This window comes from Paroedura picta, chromosome 3 (genome assembly GCF_049243985.1).
Source record: "Paroedura picta isolate Pp20150507F chromosome 3, Ppicta_v3.0, whole genome shotgun sequence".
In the NCBI taxonomy this organism is placed as follows: domain Eukaryota; kingdom Metazoa; phylum Chordata; class Lepidosauria; order Squamata; family Gekkonidae; genus Paroedura; species Paroedura picta.
Genome location: NC_135371.1, coordinates 146,445,211 through 146,463,547, shown reverse-complemented (window position 1 = coordinate 146,463,547; position 18,337 = coordinate 146,445,211). Strand labels below are relative to the sequence as shown.

At 43.0% G+C, this 18,337-nt stretch overlaps 1 protein-coding gene across 4 annotated transcripts; it reads left to right on the top strand.

The window, feature by feature from the left end:
• The first annotated feature begins 3,670 nt into the window (after nucleotides 1–3,670).
• On the top strand, nucleotides 3,671–16,466 carry CCNT1 (cyclin T1). Of its 4 annotated transcripts, XM_077328474.1 has the most exons (9): nucleotides 3,674–3,888; nucleotides 5,011–5,092; nucleotides 6,450–6,578; nucleotides 7,282–7,342; nucleotides 9,345–9,407; nucleotides 10,118–10,163; nucleotides 12,012–12,175; nucleotides 12,437–12,507; nucleotides 13,063–16,466. In XM_077328474.1, the coding sequence occupies exons 1-9, from the start codon at nucleotides 3,710–3,712 to the stop codon at nucleotides 14,413–14,415; spliced, it is 2,148 nt and encodes a 715-aa protein (XP_077184589.1). In that variant the 5' UTR covers nucleotides 3,674–3,709; the 3' UTR covers nucleotides 14,416–16,466. The 4 variants fall into 4 exon arrangements, 3 of the variants coding, with proteins under 3 accessions (XP_077184589.1, XP_077184590.1, XP_077184591.1); XR_013229520.1 differs by lacking the exon at nucleotides 12,012–12,175 and having other exon boundaries at nucleotides 3,671–3,888; nucleotides 13,063–13,288; XM_077328475.1 differs by lacking the exons at nucleotides 3,674–3,888; nucleotides 7,282–7,342.
• The last annotated feature ends 1,871 nt before the right edge of the window (nucleotides 16,467–18,337 follow it).

Here is an 18,337-nt window from a genome sequence, read left to right as displayed (position 1 = left end):
GGATTTGTATGTTTTTTGTACTATTTCTACCTGGGAGGATTTCTGAAATGCTGCACATTGTCCCTGGAGCTGAAGAAGACATTTTGTGCTAATGGGAGGCTGAAAAACAAGCTGATCAGACCTCCTGTAGGATCGGGAGATCACCACACACATACCCCTTTCCAAGCCCAATTCCTATTTCCAAAAGATGCAAACAGGACTGTTTTTGCCTGCCCCAGTTATGAAAAGTCTGAACATGTAACTGAAGCCCAAAAAGACATTTTGTGCTAATGGGAGGCTTAAAAACAAAGCACACACATGGCTGAATGATCGGGAGAACGCTGCTAGATCACACACACACCCTTTTCCAGCTCATTTCCCACCTCCAGGTAACAGAAACAGGGCTGTGTTTTGCCTGCCTGATCCCAAGAAGACTGTGGACACTTTAAAGATTTTATTGCACCTTGGATACTGTAGGTTTGCAGTCCCACTGCAACACAGATCGTGCAATTTTTTAAAATGAAAAAAATTACTCAAAGCAGGAAATGGAGAAGGAAGGGTGGGACAAAGCTGGCCAGACTATTGTGCATTTCCCCCTCCATACTGTCTTATCCCTGGTTGCTCACTGGTGGCTCATGTGATTTAGGGTGGTGAATCCAATTTTCTGGATTTACCTCATTGCATTTTTTAAATGGCCAAACCGCGACCCGGCTACTGGACAGTCTCGGGACGTTGGTGACATCATGTGGAGGGGGCTGAATATGTTGCCAACATTCGGAGGCTGTCCAGCTACATTTTGCATGTGCGGAAATTTTTCAAGACGTGCCTTTTAGTTCTCATGAAACTAGTGAATGCTGGACTGCCCCCTACTATAACAAAATGGAGAATCTGCAGAAACAGATTCTAGCTTCATCATTTTCTGCTACATTTTATTGCCCTGTAATTCAAATTTTTTAAAGACTACGGGAAAGAAGAAGAAGAGTTGGTTTTTATACCCCACTTTTCACTACCAGAAAGAGTCTCAAAGCAGCTTACAATTGCATTCCATTCCTCTCTCCACAACAAACACCCTGTGAGGTAGGTGGGACTCTGATATTACTGTTCTGTGACAACAGCACTATCAGGACTAGCTCAAGGTCACCCAGCTGGCTGTATGTCCAGGAGCGAGGAATCAAACCCGGCTCCCCAGATTAGAAGCCACTGTTCTGAACCACTACACCAAGCTGACTCTGGAGGAAACAGCTTAATACAAAGGTACCATGTTTTAGACAAAAAGAGGAAATGTCTAGTATCACCTTAAAGACTTAACAAAATTAGTTGCTGGTATGAGTTTTTGTGAGTCACTGCTCACATCTTAAAAATGCAGGTAGAATGTGAGTTCATCTGTCTTTGTAATTGAAGAGAGTGATTTCAGATGCCAAATGACAATAGTGGGTGAATGAAAATAGCAAATATGATTGGATTAGATGTGTTATACCTGCTATTGTCATTCACCTGCTATTATCATTTGGCATCTGAAGTCACTCTCCTCTTCAGTTACGATGGATGGACTGACATTCTAGCTGTATTTTAAGAGATTAGCAGTGACTCACAAAACTCTTACTCGGCCACGAATTTTGTTAGAACACATTTAAAATCCAGTGGCACCTTTAAGACCAACAAAGTTTTATTCAAGGTTTTGTGTGCATGCACACTTCCTCAGATAAGGCGCTACTGGACTCTTGCTCCTTTCTACTTCTACAGCCAGACTAACATGGCTACCCACCTTGATCTAGTACCTCGTTTTGTCATTACTATAGAATCCACATGCCTGTCTTAACTCTCACAGCACTAATTTAAAACAAAACATGTCTGTCTCCATTTCTACGTAAGGAACTGTGACTCAGGACGAGATTTGCTCAAGATTACTGTTCATTGGTAGTTCAAAGGGAAAAAATGGGGGGGGGAACCCTCAAGAACCATGTAAGGAAAAAAGACTATGAAAAATAACACGCAGCATCCTACATTTTACAATAAGAATTCAGTGTTACCTGACTGAAGTTAAAATATAACTTCTGTACTCTTACAAGTTATGAAGTTTTGTGTCTGTAGTCTGATCTATTTTTGTCAACTGAATTTTATCTGTATGTAATCTAATATGTACAAATACACACATTAGCATTGCACTTACATTACAAAGACCACAGAACTAACCACATAATGAATGACATTTTTATCCAATACTCCTTTATTTCATTACCTCTCTTCATCAAGATAGTTTCAGAGGATATCTGTATTGGTCTACAGTACAGTAGCACCTGAAACAACACTTTCCCACCATGGCAGCACCATGGCTATAGACAAGATATGTGATTTGATGGTGTTTGGGGTAACTCAGTACAAAAATCCTGAAGATCCACTCAGAATCCACTATCCTGAGGATTCACTATCATCTGTGCTTTGGAACAATGCTTTTCAACATGGTGGCTCTGCAAAGTGGTGAATCTGTAATGTTTGTGGTGCAATCTGGAGCTATGCACAAAATCTGTGACTGGATTGTGAAAATGTGTGACCAAACAAAAAAAATTCTGAGGATCCATGAGGATTTGTGCTTCGAAACCACATTTTTATGCCATGGCACTGCCATAAAGCAGTGGATCCATGATTTTGTAGTGCTGTCAGTGGTTATTGAACAGGACATGTGGTTGGACAGTGCATATGAGGTGACCATACATTCTCAGGAACCATGATAATCTATGATTTGAAATACATCTATGCACTGTGAGAGCATCACAGTAGCAGATCCATTATTGTTGGGGGCACCGAGACTATGGACATTATATGCAATTGGATAATATATATTTGCTCATTCTCTTAATGCGAATATCTTTATGTTGTTGTTAGGTGTGAAGTCGTGTCTGACCCATCGCTACCCCATGGACAATGATCCGCCAGGCCATCCTGTCCTCTACCATTCCTATCTTTATATTGTACGTAATTCAATCTCAGTTGAATACATACAAATCCAAATTGCTGGTTTTTCCTATTTACCTCAGGAATTTGTTAACCATTTTCATTATGCTGTATGTAAATTTACTCTGACACTTTGTAAGAACGAACGGATGACTCCATTCCATGACATTGTATCTGACAGAATGTGCGTCCATACGAAAGCTCATCCCTTGAATAAGACTCTGTTGGTCTTAAAGGTGCTATTGGACTCTAAATCCGTTCTGCTGCTTCAGACCAACGTCTGTGATCTGAATGAGTTTGGGGTTCACAAAGCAAAAATCCTGAGGATCCATGCTTCAGAAACAGGTCTCCGCGGCCACGATGCACCGCCGACGGCCGCCTGAGCCAACGCCAACCCCCACGGCGCTCAAAATCGCACACGCTCTTCACGCTTCCTCCCCTACAAATGGAGATTCCGTATCCAAAGCGACAGTCAGAAGCCCTGCAGCCCCCGCGCATCTCTTCGCTTATGAGCGCCTACGCCTTCCACCATAGAGAGGAAGGGACAGAGTACCCTGCGGGGCCGTAAAGGCCAATGAAAACTTCCCTTTCATCCCGGAAATTCAACCCGTTCCTGGTTTTCCCTCAAACGTAAAGTCGTCGGGCGGGGCGAGAAGGGGGTTTGGGAAGATTTACGCATGCGCACGTGAGCCTGGCGAGATTACGTAGACGCGGGGCCAGTGCGTGCTTCGTGCGTCCTCACGCGCATGCGTCGTTGTCGACGGTGACGGCGGCCATCATGGCGGTGTGTGGCGCGGCTGCTGCAACGGCGGCAGGAGGAGGGAGGCGCTGGTACTTCAGCCGGGAGCAGCTTGCGCGGAGTCCTTCCCGTCGCGCGGGGATCGACCCGGATAAGGAGCTGTCTTACCGGCAGCAGGCGGCCAATCTGCTTCAGGATATGGGCCAGCGCCTCAATGTGTATCCTTTCGGCGACTAGGCCGCGCTCCGCTACGCGGGGTGGGGGAAGCGGGGTCGGCGAGGCGGCCGCGGGCCCGGATCACTGGTGGGCACATAGCTTGGCCGGGGCTCAGGTTGAGGCCGCTACCTCGGCGGAGAACGGGCTACGGGGCGCTGGGGTGGGAGGGGGGTGAGCCTCCTGCCGCAGGGCTGGGCGGCTCTCGGTTTGCGGCCTGGGTGCCGTATTAGGCCGGGTCCTTGAACGGTTGTGCCTTGGCTCGAGAGCAGGTGCTGAAGCTCAAATGCGCCTGTGGGTGGACCGTGGGTCGTTGAGTCTGCATCGCCCTGATGATCAATGTGGAACTAGAACGCGGGGTGGGAAGGTGGAGCGAGGCCATCTGTAAATAAACATCTCGGGTGAGCTGATAACGTCTGTTTCGTGATTCCGCATTCTGCAGAAGTCACCGTGCTTTTAAGAGCAGGGAGAAACCAGACTTGAAGAAGAGAGCCATTTCTGTGCCTTGTAAATATTATTAGTGTTCATTTAGTGCTTTCTGGGTCCAAAGTATTATACCTAATTCTATTTTAATTCATATATTTAAAGATGAGCCAGATGAAAAATACTTGCAAGATATTTTTATTAGTATTGTTGATTGTTGTGGGTTTGTTGGGGACTCCCTGAGTAATAATACTTAATGCTGGACTTAAAGATGTGATTTAGTTGGAGAGGGGAAGCAGGGTCGTGAATATGTAATAATACAGTGGTAGGGTTTATCAAATCTAGAGTCCAGTGGCACCTTTTAAGACCAACAAAGTTTTATTCAAGGTATGAGCTTTCATGTGCACGCACACTTCCTCGGATACAATATTTATGGTAGCTGTTCCACTGGGGCACTGGATTTGCATAGTATCAGTAGCTCAGAATTATACAGATTATACTTAGAATAAATTTGGAGATCAATTGAAGTGCTGACATGTGTTTACTAAAAAAATTAACACAAGTGTTTATTAAGGCTGGAGTACACACTGCAAAGCAGTCAGTTAAACTGGAATTGCTGCCTGAATTGTTACCCAAGTATTTTACTGTTTTAAAGTAAGCTTATAAAAACTTGGTTTACTTTTTTCTTAACTGTAAGTTGTTAGTTCTCAACTGACAATCAATACGGCTATTGTCTATATGCATCGATTCTACATGGTTCAGTCCTTTACCCAGTTCCATCGGAATGTAAGTATTAGATGAACTATTTTATTACATTAGTTTATTATATGAACTATTTTATTACATTAGCTTTATCCAAGAAGGAGGGCATAAGCAAAATTCTGAAGTGAAAATGTGCTTGTATTGCAGATTATTTTACCCTATTCCACAACACTGTTTAACTGAACAGTGTAAATAATGTGTCATGAAAACTGCTTGTAGGCAACCTGTATAGTCTTGACTTTTGTCTCTGTCCCTGTAATACCTGAATCTGAAACATTTGGATAGGCGAGGATCAAAAAGGTATCTGCTGTGTTGACTAGAGGGTTCTCCGTGATGGAGAGAGACCACATCTCGGTTTGCTGTGTTGTAGGTTTCCTCATTCAAAGGTTTGGCTGTGTGGTGGTGGTGGGGGGGATCAGAAGGATTTTTTAATCTCTCATAATGGACATTCTGATATACCATTTATACGTTGGTTACTGAAAACCATTTTAAAAAAGCCGCACTCCAGTGGTGTGAGGATATGGGACCTGCAGAGACTGGGCAAGGGCAAATGGCTTTCGTTGTGTTCAGAACTTTGATGGCCTGGACATGCTCACCTACACAGCAGCCAGGCTGGCTTTACTGCAATCATACCCAAAACTTCACATCAAAGCAGGTTTGGGAAAGACTGCAGATAAGATGAGGTAAATCTGACTGGAAAATAACCCGCTTCTTAATAACGTTTAAGCTAGAACAAATAATGTAAGTGACCAAACTAATTGCTCTGCTGAGATTTTGTGGACTTTTGAATAGGATCAAAGAAATGTGACACTGTACAGAATACATACATGTCCTCTGCATAGGGACATTTTTATTCTTTCCTCACAATCATAAGAACAAGATGTATGTATCTTTAGAGTAAAAACAGTCTTAAATATCCCAGAAATTCACACCCTACATTAAACTGTCTTCTACTCTCTGTCTAGCTTGTGAATATCTGCGGGGGGAAAAATCCAAAATTATTTTACATTTTACTGGCATATATATATATATATATATATATATATATATATATATATATATATATATATATATATATATATATATATATATATATATATATATATATATATATATATATATATATATATATATATATATATATATATATATATATATATATATCAGATTTTATATGATGTAACACAAGGGGCTTAAGCATTCATTAATACTTTGTCAAGTAATTTTTCCCTTTTGCTGTATATTTTATGACTAATTTATCATAATCATAATAACATAACTAGGTCTAGATTCATACTGTTAAGGTAACAGATTTATCTGATCATTTAAGAGATTATTATCATCTGAAAAAAGAAGCTGTATCTGTCTTTTCTTTATAAAGTCTGTGGCGCCAGCTGCCCTTTTCCTGGCAGCCAAGGTGGAGGAACAACCTCGAAAACTGGAACATGTCATCAAAGTCGCTCATGCCTGTTTGCATCCTCAAGAGGCTCTTCCAGATACACGGAGTGAGGTAAGTAGTTGTGATCGAGACTGGTGAGGAAGAGAAAGGAATGCATCCTGACAGTGCAAGCCCCTTGTGCTTATGACTTTTCCATAACAAGTGGCTAAATTTCCGAGCTAGTTCTTGATCATGCTGATTCATAGCACAGAAAACTTTGGGTTTTCATAAGCCAAATGGTTTGTCTGTCCTTTGTCCTCCTGCTAGTGTGTTGTGAATCACGTGTGTATAGCACTGTTTGCATTAGACTTTGCACTAAGGGGTGAATATTGCCTACCAGGATCATCCTTTTATAGAGATGCAGAAAATGATGTTTAAAGCTCAAACCTGTCCCTTGCCATTCAAATGGACTATTGTTTCACATCTCACCACAGCCCTTCCTGACAGGACCAGCACATCTAACCTTGCCAACAAGGGGGAAGCTTTGTTCTGAAGCCAAATTGGAGGAAAGGGCCATTTTTTTATCATACACTGGTAACTTCATGGCAGTTGATGCCAATGAAATCTACAGGAATTGTTCACAAACAATAAATGTGTCTAATAGGCACATCAGTTACTTCTGGGAATGGGATGCCTGTGCCAGTTCTCTCCAGTGCTGAATATGATAAAGATTCCCCCTTGTTAGTTTTTTGCCTCCCCAAGAGAGTGTTAGAAATATGCAGGCTTGATACAGAGTGCCTCATCACAAGTAACCTGCCTGTCCTCTCAACCCCAGGCTTACCTGCAACAAGCCCAAGACCTGGTCATTCTAGAGAGCATAATACTGCAGACCCTGGGTAAGTTTTTCAAAGCGGACGGGCTGCTTCATGAATCCCAGACCCAGGAAAGTTCCACAGCGTGGAGAGTCTAACCCAGTCTTCTTCACAGCTGGAGGGCAGAGGCACAGCTGGCCAGTGTGGGAAAGCACCACTCCAGGCAACAAACCATTTCACAGTAGCCAGTTTATGATTTGATATTTTTTAGTGTGACTATATTGACATGCTTGTTTTCATGAACAAATGAACATGTAAAAATTGGTTTGAGTTTTTCCCTTAACAGGTTTTACATTGCTCAGGTTCCAGGCCTTGTATTCTGGATTGAAGTTTAGCAACTAAGCATCCTAGTAATCTAATTATATGATCAGCAGTGTAACCCAGGATGGGAGATAGGTATCCAGGCAAATATACATTATTTGCTGGTGATGACCTTAACTATTGTATGTAATTTTAATTTCTTTAGAAGTTTTTAGCAGCTAAATCAGTACTCTTTCTCCAATTGTGAAGGTCACTTGATGCACTTCTTAACATTGTAAATAAATGAAACATTCTGTGTTCCCAGTGTTCTCACTTATATGCAATTGCAGAACTTCAGGCATCTCGGGCTCCAAGGAAATTAATCCTATCTGAACATATTTTCCCCAAATACATGATCTGTAAGTTTAGGTTTCAGGACTGCATGATGTCACGGAATTGGTCATACTGATTTGAAACCTATAACATTTTTTTTGTTTCATCCAAATACTGGGTTTAGAGTGTTTCGATTGTGCCTGCCTAGCAGTTTGTAACTCATACAGTTTTTAGTCTATAGTAGGGATGGGCATGAACCTAAAAATTACAGTTTGGAGCACCCCCTGAAACAAACTGGAATTTTCTTGAACTGAACTGACCAGTTCAGATCCCCCTTTTTCAAGGGGCGATTGTTAGGGATGGGTTAAATCAGTGGTACACAACCTTTTTAAGGCTGTGGACTGGCAGCGGCGGGGAGGGCGATTGCCCGGCCACACATGCGCGTTTACGCCATGCGTGGCCGCAAACGTGCATGTGTGATGTGCATACGCATGAACGAAACTGCTGCACATGCGTGTTTGTGGCCGCACATGGTGCAAATGCGCATGCGCGGCCCTGCTTCCCTCCCCCCCACCACAAAAAGAAGCTTGCCGGGCCACAAGCTAATTGGTCGATTTTGCGGTCGATTTGCTTGCGGCCTGGGAAGTTCCTTACTGCGGGGAGAGGGAGCCGCGGCCCAGTGGTTGAGGACCACCGGGTTAAATGGTTGGTGTACCCATCTACCTATTAGGCTGAAATGACTGAGCCATTTCACCAGTCCATTTGACTTTCCCCTGCGTGGAAACTGAGGGGAGTGAAACAGATGGGTTAAATGGCTCATAGCCATTTAAACCTAACAGTTAACAGGCAGACCTGCCCTGCTCAGCTGTTAAGTTTAAATGTTCCAAATAGCCAAACTTGACAAAAGTCTCCTGAATGTTGATGGGCTAAGAACCAGGCCAAGTTTGTGCTGAATTTTGTTTTGTGAAATGGTTCATGCCCATCCTGCTTAATGCTAGCAATGGTCTTTTAACTGTAACAAGAGTAATAAAATGCTTTAAAAATCTTAGGCTGACTTAGGATAGTTCTCTTAATGGAAAACATTGACTTGTTTTGGGGTGACAGTAAATTCTCCAAACAGATGCCAGAATCTTCTGTGGTTGTCCTAGTATATGGTTTGATTCAAAGTACTTGTTTGTCTTTCTCATGCAGTCTTTTCAGCAGAGCCTGTTATTGCTTTAGAAGCTAGTAGTATCTATGATTTTTCCTTTACCACGACTAGATAACTGATGCATCTAAGCCTAGGAAAGAGCCCTTTTTTTCTTCCTCCTTGCATCCAAGCAGAGAGCACAAACTTGAGGGAAGGGGACTGATGGGCAGAATCCCTTTGCCTCCCAGGATCCAGAGGCATGTGTGGTATGTAGAACCACACATATGTTCTGTCTAAGACGTAACTGATTTTTCTTTCTTCCAGGATTTGAAATCACCATCGATCATCCCCACACACATGTGGTGAAGTGTACACAGCTTGTTCGAGGTAAGAAATGATTCAATGCTGCTGTTTCAGTCTCTTTCAGTTAGAAGTTTCTCAGCTGTCAATTGATGTCGAAGTAGACAGTCCTATTTATAAATGAGAAGGCTCAGGAATTTCAAAATTTAAGAGACTGCAAAGTATAGTCTAGGAGCCTCTTGTGGCGCAGATTGGTAAGCAGCATAAATTCAGTCTGAAGCTTTGTCCATGAGGTTGGGGGTTTGATCCCAGCAGCCGTCTCAAGGTTGACTCAGACTTCCATCCTTCTGAGGTCGGTAAAATGAGTACCCAGCTTGCTGGGGGGTAAACGGGAATGACTGGGGAAGGCACTGGCAAGGCCACCCTGTATTGAGTCTGCCATGAAAACGCTGGAGGGCGTCCTCACCCCAAGGGTCAGACATGACTCGGTGCTTGCACAGGGGATATCTTTACCTTTAAAGTATAGTCTATCAATTAATATGTTACACAAGGATAAGTTGTTCAAAGTGGGAGTATCACCTGCAGGTTATGAGCTTGGTTAGGAGTTCAAAGCAAGTATTTGCAACAAATTAATATATAGTGGATCACAAAAAATACATGTGCTGCTATTTTTTGCTGCTTTGAGTCTTGCTCAAGAGCTTCCCTGTGGCATCCGCCTGGCTGCTGCTACAATAGAAGCATGTAGAAGAATGTGGAATATTTGGCAAAAACTGACTTGTGAATTTTTCTTTCTTTAGCCAGCAAGGATCTGGCACAAACTTCTTATTTCATGGCTACCAACAGGTAGGTACTGGCCTCAAAAATATGATTGTGCTTGTGTTATCTGAAAACGGGGCTTTTAAGAGGAATTTTATTGGAACCTAACAGAAGAAAACCTTGTAGCTATATTGTGCTTTGGCTGTCAGTGATTTTCAGCTTATTTGTAGGAGTTAAAACGATCTTGCACTAAATTCACAAAAATATTAGTCCATGCATATTTCTTAGTTGCAGCCTGAAAGTGAAGAACATAGAAAGACAGTATGTGACACTTCCCAACATATAATCACTCAATTCTTACAGGCCATTGGTGATTATCTCTTAAAAGAGGGCAAAACCTCTTACCAGCTTTATTATTCACATTAATATTATAGGAGTTACTTTTAAAAGAACGAGGCTAAATTTTAAACAGAATAATTGGCATAAGTAACTTTCTGATTTTAAGTTTATTTGAGAGGCGTGTTTATTTATATCTCGCTTTATTCCCACTGGGAACCCAAAGCAACTTGCATCATACTCTTCATTTTATTTTTACAATTTTACATTACTCTGAAAGTGTGTGAGGGACCCAAGGTCACTCAGCAAGTTGTGGCATACATAATAAAATGAACACATTATTTGATGCCTGTTTTGTTGCTCTGGTCTGCACAAGCACAAAATGAAAACATTGGCTTAGATTCTGCCTACAGTTTCCCCAGACAGAAGGATTTCCCTCCATGAAAGCATTCCCCTCCGTAAAACGCCCCTGAAATGCTGCTCATGGAAAATGGGAAAACCCTTCCCCCAATAGCTTTGAGGGGATCAGAGGTGTGCTGTAAGAGGGAAGAAGTCACACACAGTGTGTACACAGAACACTCATAAATGTGTTTATATGACAACAGTTCAGGTCAGCTTGGTATAAAATGTGTCCTTGGTCTATTACAGGGTGGTCAAACTGCGGCCCTCCAGATGGCCATGGACTACAATTCCCATGAGCCCCTGCCAACATTGGCAGGGGCTCATGGGAATTGTAGTCCATGGCCATCTGGAGGGCCGCAGTTTGACTACCCCTAGTTCTTGGGGAAAGCACTTATTGTAGAAGTGGGGCTAGTGAGCTGAATCCTTGTCCTCCTGAAAGGTCCACCAGCAAATCCTGTTATCTCAACAGCTGCTGCTACTTTCCTTCCTCTAGCAATCAGAAAAGGTGCTGGGGGAGCATCGGGTAACCCTCCAAGGGGCCAATATTCCTAATGGCTGCCACTTATGGATCACTAGTGTAACTACAGTACAATCTCTAGAAATTCTAAAGAAGAATCACTGGGCTATGACTAAAACCATGCTTTATTCTCCTGTCAACATCACTTGTCAGATTTCTGTGGCCAGTCTGTACTCCGTGTGCAACCTTTTTCTAACTTTTTAAGGAGGAATAAGAACAAACTTAAAAGGAAGTAGGGTTCGTTAACTATAAGGCATTTCGTGAATTTGAATTAGCTGCAAAGTTTATTGCTATAAGTGATCAGGTTGTTAGAGGAAGTTTCTGGCATCTTTTGCCAGGTGAATAAAGTTCCTGTGAAAGAGCTAAGTTTACCAAATCTCTCTGAAATGAACACAATTCAGGTGCAAATAGATTATTCATCCAGGGGTCACATTAAAAACAACAATATTTTGGTTTTCTTATTCTGCCGGCCCTATGGACGGGGGTGTCCTAGAGCTCCAGGCTGGAACAGAGTTGGTAGGAGCAGGACAGACTTGACTCTGCAGGATGATAAAAGCTTTTAAAGCTTAGGGACGCCCACGTCTTGCAGTGTCTGTCCAGCGGGTGGTTGTGTGTGCTGCTGTCGTTCAGGCTTGGGAGCTTACAGGTTTCTGTTTCTCTCTCCCTGCTGGTGATGTCAGCCTTCACCTAACCACCTTCAGCCTGCAGTACACCCCTCCCGTTGTGGCCTGCGTCTGCATCCACCTGGCCTGTAAGTGGTCCAACTGGGAGATCCCAGTCTCCACGGACGGGAAGCACTGGTGGGAGTACGTGGATGGCACTGTAACTCTGGAACTTTTGGATGGTAAGTTTGGAGCGAGGTCAAATACATTCCCATTCACACTAAGAGGTATTTCATTAGCTCAGCATCTCTATTCTGTTATCTCAGGATGGCAGTTGATTCTAGAAGACATCAAGCGGAACAAATTTTATCCATTCGAGCTATTGCTATTCATCCTGCAACTGCCCCATCTCGTTAGCAAGATTGGTAGTGAACTGTCTCACTGCTCTGGTTTGTAACTATCATAAGTCTTACTGCCTTTGTGTTCTTGTGCTCCCATTCCAGAGCTAACACATGAATTCCTGCAGATCCTTGAAAAAACTCCTAACCGACTGAAGCGAATCAGGAACTGGCGGGTAAGGGCATGAATTGTGTGTGTAATTCAGTGTGGCAAGTAACATGGAAAGATCTACCTAAGAAAGACATAGCCCAGTAAATAGGACTTCCCTTAGCCTCTTGTGTTGTTAGGGTTTTAATTCTCTCCTGGATAAGTTTGTAACTGCATCTTGTCATATCTGCAGTAGATAGATCAGCTTGTGTGGATTGTTGGTTGCTCTGCTCCAGTGAGTGACTTTTATTTGCTTGGATAACCTGATAATAAAATACATTGCTGCAGTGTACGCTTTTAAAGTGAGAGTTCCAAAAAGTGGAAATGGTCATTAAAAACTCTTTGTTTTTTGTGGAGTGTGGGTGGATGGGAGTCTTAAAAAAAGCAGGTTGTCACAATGCAACTGTTCTGCAATTTGGTCTCCTGTCTGCAGTCCAACATGGGTAAATTATTTTTAAAAACCCCTGATGTGTAAAGAACACAGTTATCTCTGTACCTCTTTCACACATTTCGGGTGGAGTAGAGGTTGAACAGGATAAGCTGGGTGGCACGGAGAGCTCAAGTTTCTGTCTTTTCCCTTCAGGCCATCCAGGCAGCCAGGAAATCTAAAACTGATGAGCAGGGTGACGATGATTGTCTCTCAGAGCAAACAATCCTCAGCATGATCTCCAGAAGCAGCTCTGACACAACCATTGCGGGCCTGATGAGCATGTCAACGTCCTCAACTGCAGGGACCCTGGCTTCACTCCCAACTACCACCGCTGACTCTCCGGGAGATCTGGGCAGTGCTGACGCATCAGACAGCTGGATGGCTCCGATCAAACTAGAGGTTAGCCATCGGCCTACCGAAACCTCTCTTGGCGCAGATCACTTACATCACGACAGCAGTAGAGGCTCCTTCCCAAAGCAGAGCAGTAAGAGTGCGCCGCTCGCGAAAGTGTCGTTGAAGGAGTACCGCGCCAAGCATGCTGAGGAGTTGGCCGCACAGAAACGTGAGCTGGAAAACATGGAGGCTAATGTGCGCTCTCAGTACGCCTATGCTGCTCAGAACCTGCTCGTGCAGCAGCAGCGGGAGCGGGATGTGCAGCAAGAAAACAACCCCTCTTCAATCATCCTGAAAATCCCCCTGAGCAGCAGCACTGATGGCTTAGAACGGGCTCCAGCTGAGAAGGCCGACAAATCCTCCTCTGCTCTCAGAGTACGCCTCCCTGTCTCTGGAGACAAAGCTGGTCCCCCTTCTTCCAAGCCTGAAGAAATAAAAGTACGCATCAAGGTGCCGACTACCTCGGAACGGCACAGCTCCTCTGATGAGAGTAGCGGCAAAAGCCGGGGTGAGCCTAGGGAAAAACATAAGGGCCACTCAGCCAACCATCACCATCACAACCACCACTCTCATAAACATTTGCACACACAGCCAGTTGCAAGCACCAAGCGACCAGGAGACTCTAAGCATAGCAGCCAGAGTGGCATGGCACCCCACAAAGGTTTTGTCCCAACTTGTTCTTCCCGGAAGAGACCCCTGACTGAGGAAGTATCTGCTCTAGCACATGAACACCAGCCCAAAATCAGCAAGGGTTCAAAAGGGCCCACCATGCCATTCCCCTTCCCTCAGCAACCTGGACATAGCTTGGATGCAGCCAGTTTATCTTTCGCCCAGGGCAGCAAAGCCAGAGCGGCCCATGGAAAACTGGACAAGAACACGGCAGGAGCCAATGGGCACAACATGAACCAAACTATTGACTACCAGGATACAGTGAACATGCTGCACTCCCTGCTCAGTGCGCAGGGCATGCCACCCACCCAGCCACCCACTTTTGACTTTGTGCACTCATATGGCGAGTACTTGAACCCTAGGGCTGCTGCCGGTGTGGATAACTCACGGCCACCCCCTCTGCCCTCAGAACCTCCCCCTCCCCTACCACCTCTTCCCAAGTGATGACCGTTTTGACAACTCGGGTTGAGTTGTCTTCTGCAGAGGACAAGTGGCTCAGTGATCTCCACTGCCTTGTGTGAATGCCACCCCACCCCCTTTTTAAATGTTTTTATTCTTGGTATGAGAATGTGGAGCCCTTGAAACTATGAAGGGTCTACCCTCTTTCTCTCTGTGCTTCCCTCACCTTCCCCTCCGGTTCTACTGGAAAGAGATGGGAATGTGTTTCTTGTGAGATTGAGCCTCAATATGCAGAGCGTTGAAGTTCAGCAACCAACAGTAGAGAGGGGCACAGGGCTATTTAAATTGTCAGTCTTTCTCTTTCTAAAAAGACATTTTAAAATAATTTAAAATAAGTTATATATGTTAGTGTTGATTTTATTTTTCTAAGATGGACAAGGAAGGGGTTAGTGTGGAAGCTGAAATGGAAGCAGGACTTGGTGGGCTCTGCCAGCTCACTCTCTTAGTATATCTGGCCTTGGTGGAAGTTGCTTCCTTCTGCATGGAAGTTGTGGTGGTCTGAAAGGAGGTGAAGGTAGGTGTGAGAAAGGCATGAATGTTGACCAGAATAATTGTGGTCTGGTTGATGGTGGTGTTTTCTTTCTGTATTTTTCTTTTGCCCCATTTTCCCTCTGCCTTGTTTTTTGGCTGATCCTCAGTGAGTGCATGGAGACAGATGCAAACCCTATATTTCCAAAGTACTTTCAAAACAAAAAAGACGTGTGAACTTGTGGGCTTTGTCCAGCCCTTCCTGCTGAGCAGGGAGTATGTAAGAACCCAGCTTCCTTAATTTCTCACCTCCCTCCTTTACCACACTGCTTCCATTAGGATGTCCTGTTAACTGTGTCTGCCATCTAAATGCAATCAGATTTTTTAAAAAATTAGCTAGCTGATGCATTACAAAAATTCAGATGGGATCACAGTATAAAGATGAGCATGACAGTGTCCTCCTGTGGGAACTTGGAGTGCCTTCAGAAAGAAGGGTTCTTGCAGAAGGAAAAGGTGGGCCTGTGTTGGGAATTGGAGCTGGAAGGAAGTTAGAAAGCCTATGTAAATGTTAGAACAGTAATCGTGATTCTGGGATGCTTTAAATTGTATTTAAACTGCATTATGAGATATGAGATTTTCACATTTTGTTAGAGGGGAAAACTACTTTTCAAAGTCTATGTGAAGACAGCAACAAATAGAATCAAACAAATTTGGATTGCTGAATGTGAGAAGTGAAAAGTGCTGGTTAAGCATTCATGGGAACCTGCTTGTCTTCTCATTTCAAGGTATCTGCCAGCACTACAAAATTGTGGCCAGCCAGGGGGTATCCTGAATTGGTTTTGAGTCCTAGGTAGAATGTGGAAACTGACCCTTGCTAATGATAGTTCCAGGGATGTATGCCAATCAAACGTTGCAGAGCAAGGGGCATACTCACTGGCCTAATTCTCCAACCCCTTGTTTAAATGAATAGGGTTTAATTTTTAAGCGTGGCTGTTTCCTTGGAGTTTCTCTAGATCACATCAGAGTGCTTCAGCCTTGAGTGGTAGCATGCAGTTGCTCAGAGCACTTGGCCTTGTGCCCTTTTGATGTTCAGTCCCTGGCTCAGCAAACTGCATCAAGGCTTTTGTACCACTGCGAAGAAAATCTCCAAGTTGACAATTCAAGCTAAGACTTTGGTGTGTCACAAAACGTGGTCAGCTGGGATGAAGGACTCTGATTAAAGTATATTGCAAGTCCACTGTATGTTTAAGGGAAACAAGTGGAATGGGCTGTGTCAGCAGTCCCGTAAGAATTGAGATTGTGCTCATTTGCAAATTACTGAGAGGGGCACCAAATTTAAAACTGCAAAAAGCACTTGGTCTCTGGGTAGCCAATTTGGTTTGATGGAAGTGTTCTATCTGACTGTAACTGTAACTTTATGATCACACTGTCTCTGGATTTCTGAAGCAGAGGTGTCTCAGCTTTGTCAAAAACTTTGGGCCTGGTTTCACATAATCATTTGAAACTGATTCTAATTCCCAGCTCATATTATTACTATTCTAAGTTTCAATAAATGTAATGTCTCCACATTTTGTCTGTTACTCAGTATTTTATCTATTGCACGATGTTATAAAGTACAAACTTTTACCTCTGAATGCAACCAGAAGGTGTGCTATACACAAAAATTTGGGAAAGTAAAATTTCTGCATTTGGAATGCTTCATTCCCCTTCTCCCATCCTGAGCCATAGTTTTTCTACTAGGATTTTCTACTTGATTTGGTTTTTCATCTGCCAATTGTCAACAGTCTGATGGATCTGCATAACAAAACTTTTGGAAGCTACATATGTTAGTCCACAGGTGGGGGTGAGGTGGTGGTATCCAAAGGTCTTGTAGTATTAAGCGAGCTTTTCCATTGTCAGAACACTTCCAGATGGATGTTACACAGAAAAGGGGGCAGACTTTAAATAGTCTATGGGTTAAATCCAGCAGTGTAAAAGCTGTATGAACTCCTGTTGGCATAGCACAGGGTATCATTTTCATGAATTCCCTCTTCTGCAGATGCCCACTTTGTCCCCATGTCACCCCATTGGTGAAGTTCTTTTGACCTGGAGAAATTTGGGATGATCAATGGGCCACAGTCTGGGTGTATTCTGTGACCTGTTCTCCACTTGTAGTACTTTGGATCAAGGTCAATCATAACATCTCAGATTCTGGACAATGGAAGTGTTCAGGTGGTATCAGTTGTTGGATGCAGTGCAATTCACTTGTTCCATCCCAGTGGGCTTAATAGGTTGAGCCTTCTTGAAATGCCAGAAGATTGCAAGGCAGCAGTATCTGTTGCAGTGTAACTTTATTGTTTTTAACCTGAATGTTCTAAGTGAGAATTCTATTGCTTCCCGCAGAAGATACAAAAAGCATTTGCAGAAACTGTAATCTAAACAATTTAAATCAAGAATGACAAGAATATTTTTCAAACCAACATTGTTAACAACTGGTTTCAGAGTAATTACAAAACTGAGTAACGACTGAATAAGCCACCGGTTTTAAGCTTGTGTTTAGCTGAAAGCCTTTTTCCAAAAATCATTTACATGTATAAATTAGGTTGGAGCTCACACTGGCTGCAAAAGGCTCAAATAGGGCTTCTTGGAAGAAGGCTTTCAGCTGAACACTATCTTAAAACCGGTGGCTTATTCAATCGTTACTCAGTTTTGTATTATAAGCCAATTACTCTGAAACCAGTTATTAACAACGTTGTTTTGAAGAATATTCTTGTCATATCTTGATTTAATTTGTTTGGATTACACCGTTTCTGCAAATGCTTTTTGTATCTTGATTTTTCATTGACTCTGGCTTTATGTTCACTTTATGCAGCAGGATGACAAGGAAAATGTGCTAGTATTCCCTGGAGTGCTTATTTATACTTGTAAAACAGTTTTTCTGCTGAAACAGCCCTCATTTGCTTTAGTGTGTAGCCACTGGCTGGGTTCATAGCTGCATACATCTTTTGGGCCCTATACAGTATGTTATGATGAGGGTATTTGAAAATGCCTTATGCTATGTAAACAGAAAACAAAAATAAAAAGTTTCCTCTTGCCTTGGAAACAACAGTTGCCTGGAGAAGTGTGCATGCACAGAAAAGTTTATCCCCACAATTAAACTTTCTTGGTCTTAAAGATGCTACTGGACTCAAATTCTGTTGCTTCAGACCAACATGGCTACCCACCTGAATCTTATCATTAGCAAGAAGCAAGTTCCATTGAAAGAACAACCTAGTGCCATGATAGTTTGAAGAATGTCTTGTTGCTAGGGCTGTGTCTATCGGAAATTCAAAATAAAAATCTCCAAACCCATGCAATCCCAAACTGCACTACAAAAAATACGGTATAAATTAAATAATAATAATAATAATTAAATAAATTCTTGTGATGCTCATAACAGAATGGCAATGAACTTATGGAG

Excerpts from the sequence above, each read along its gene's own strand:
- CCNT1 (XM_077328474.1), top strand. The coding sequence starts at position 3,710 with ATGGCGGTGTGTGGCGCGGCTGCTGCAACGGCGGCAGGAGGAGGGAGG. Across the intron at positions 9,408-10,117 it reads GTGTACACAGCTTGTTCGAG|CCAGCAAGGATCTGGCACAA; the intron begins GTAAGAAATGAT and ends TTCTTTCTTTAG. Across the intron at positions 12,508-13,062 it reads AGCGAATCAGGAACTGGCGG|GCCATCCAGGCAGCCAGGAA; the intron begins GTAAGGGCATGA and ends TTTTCCCTTCAG.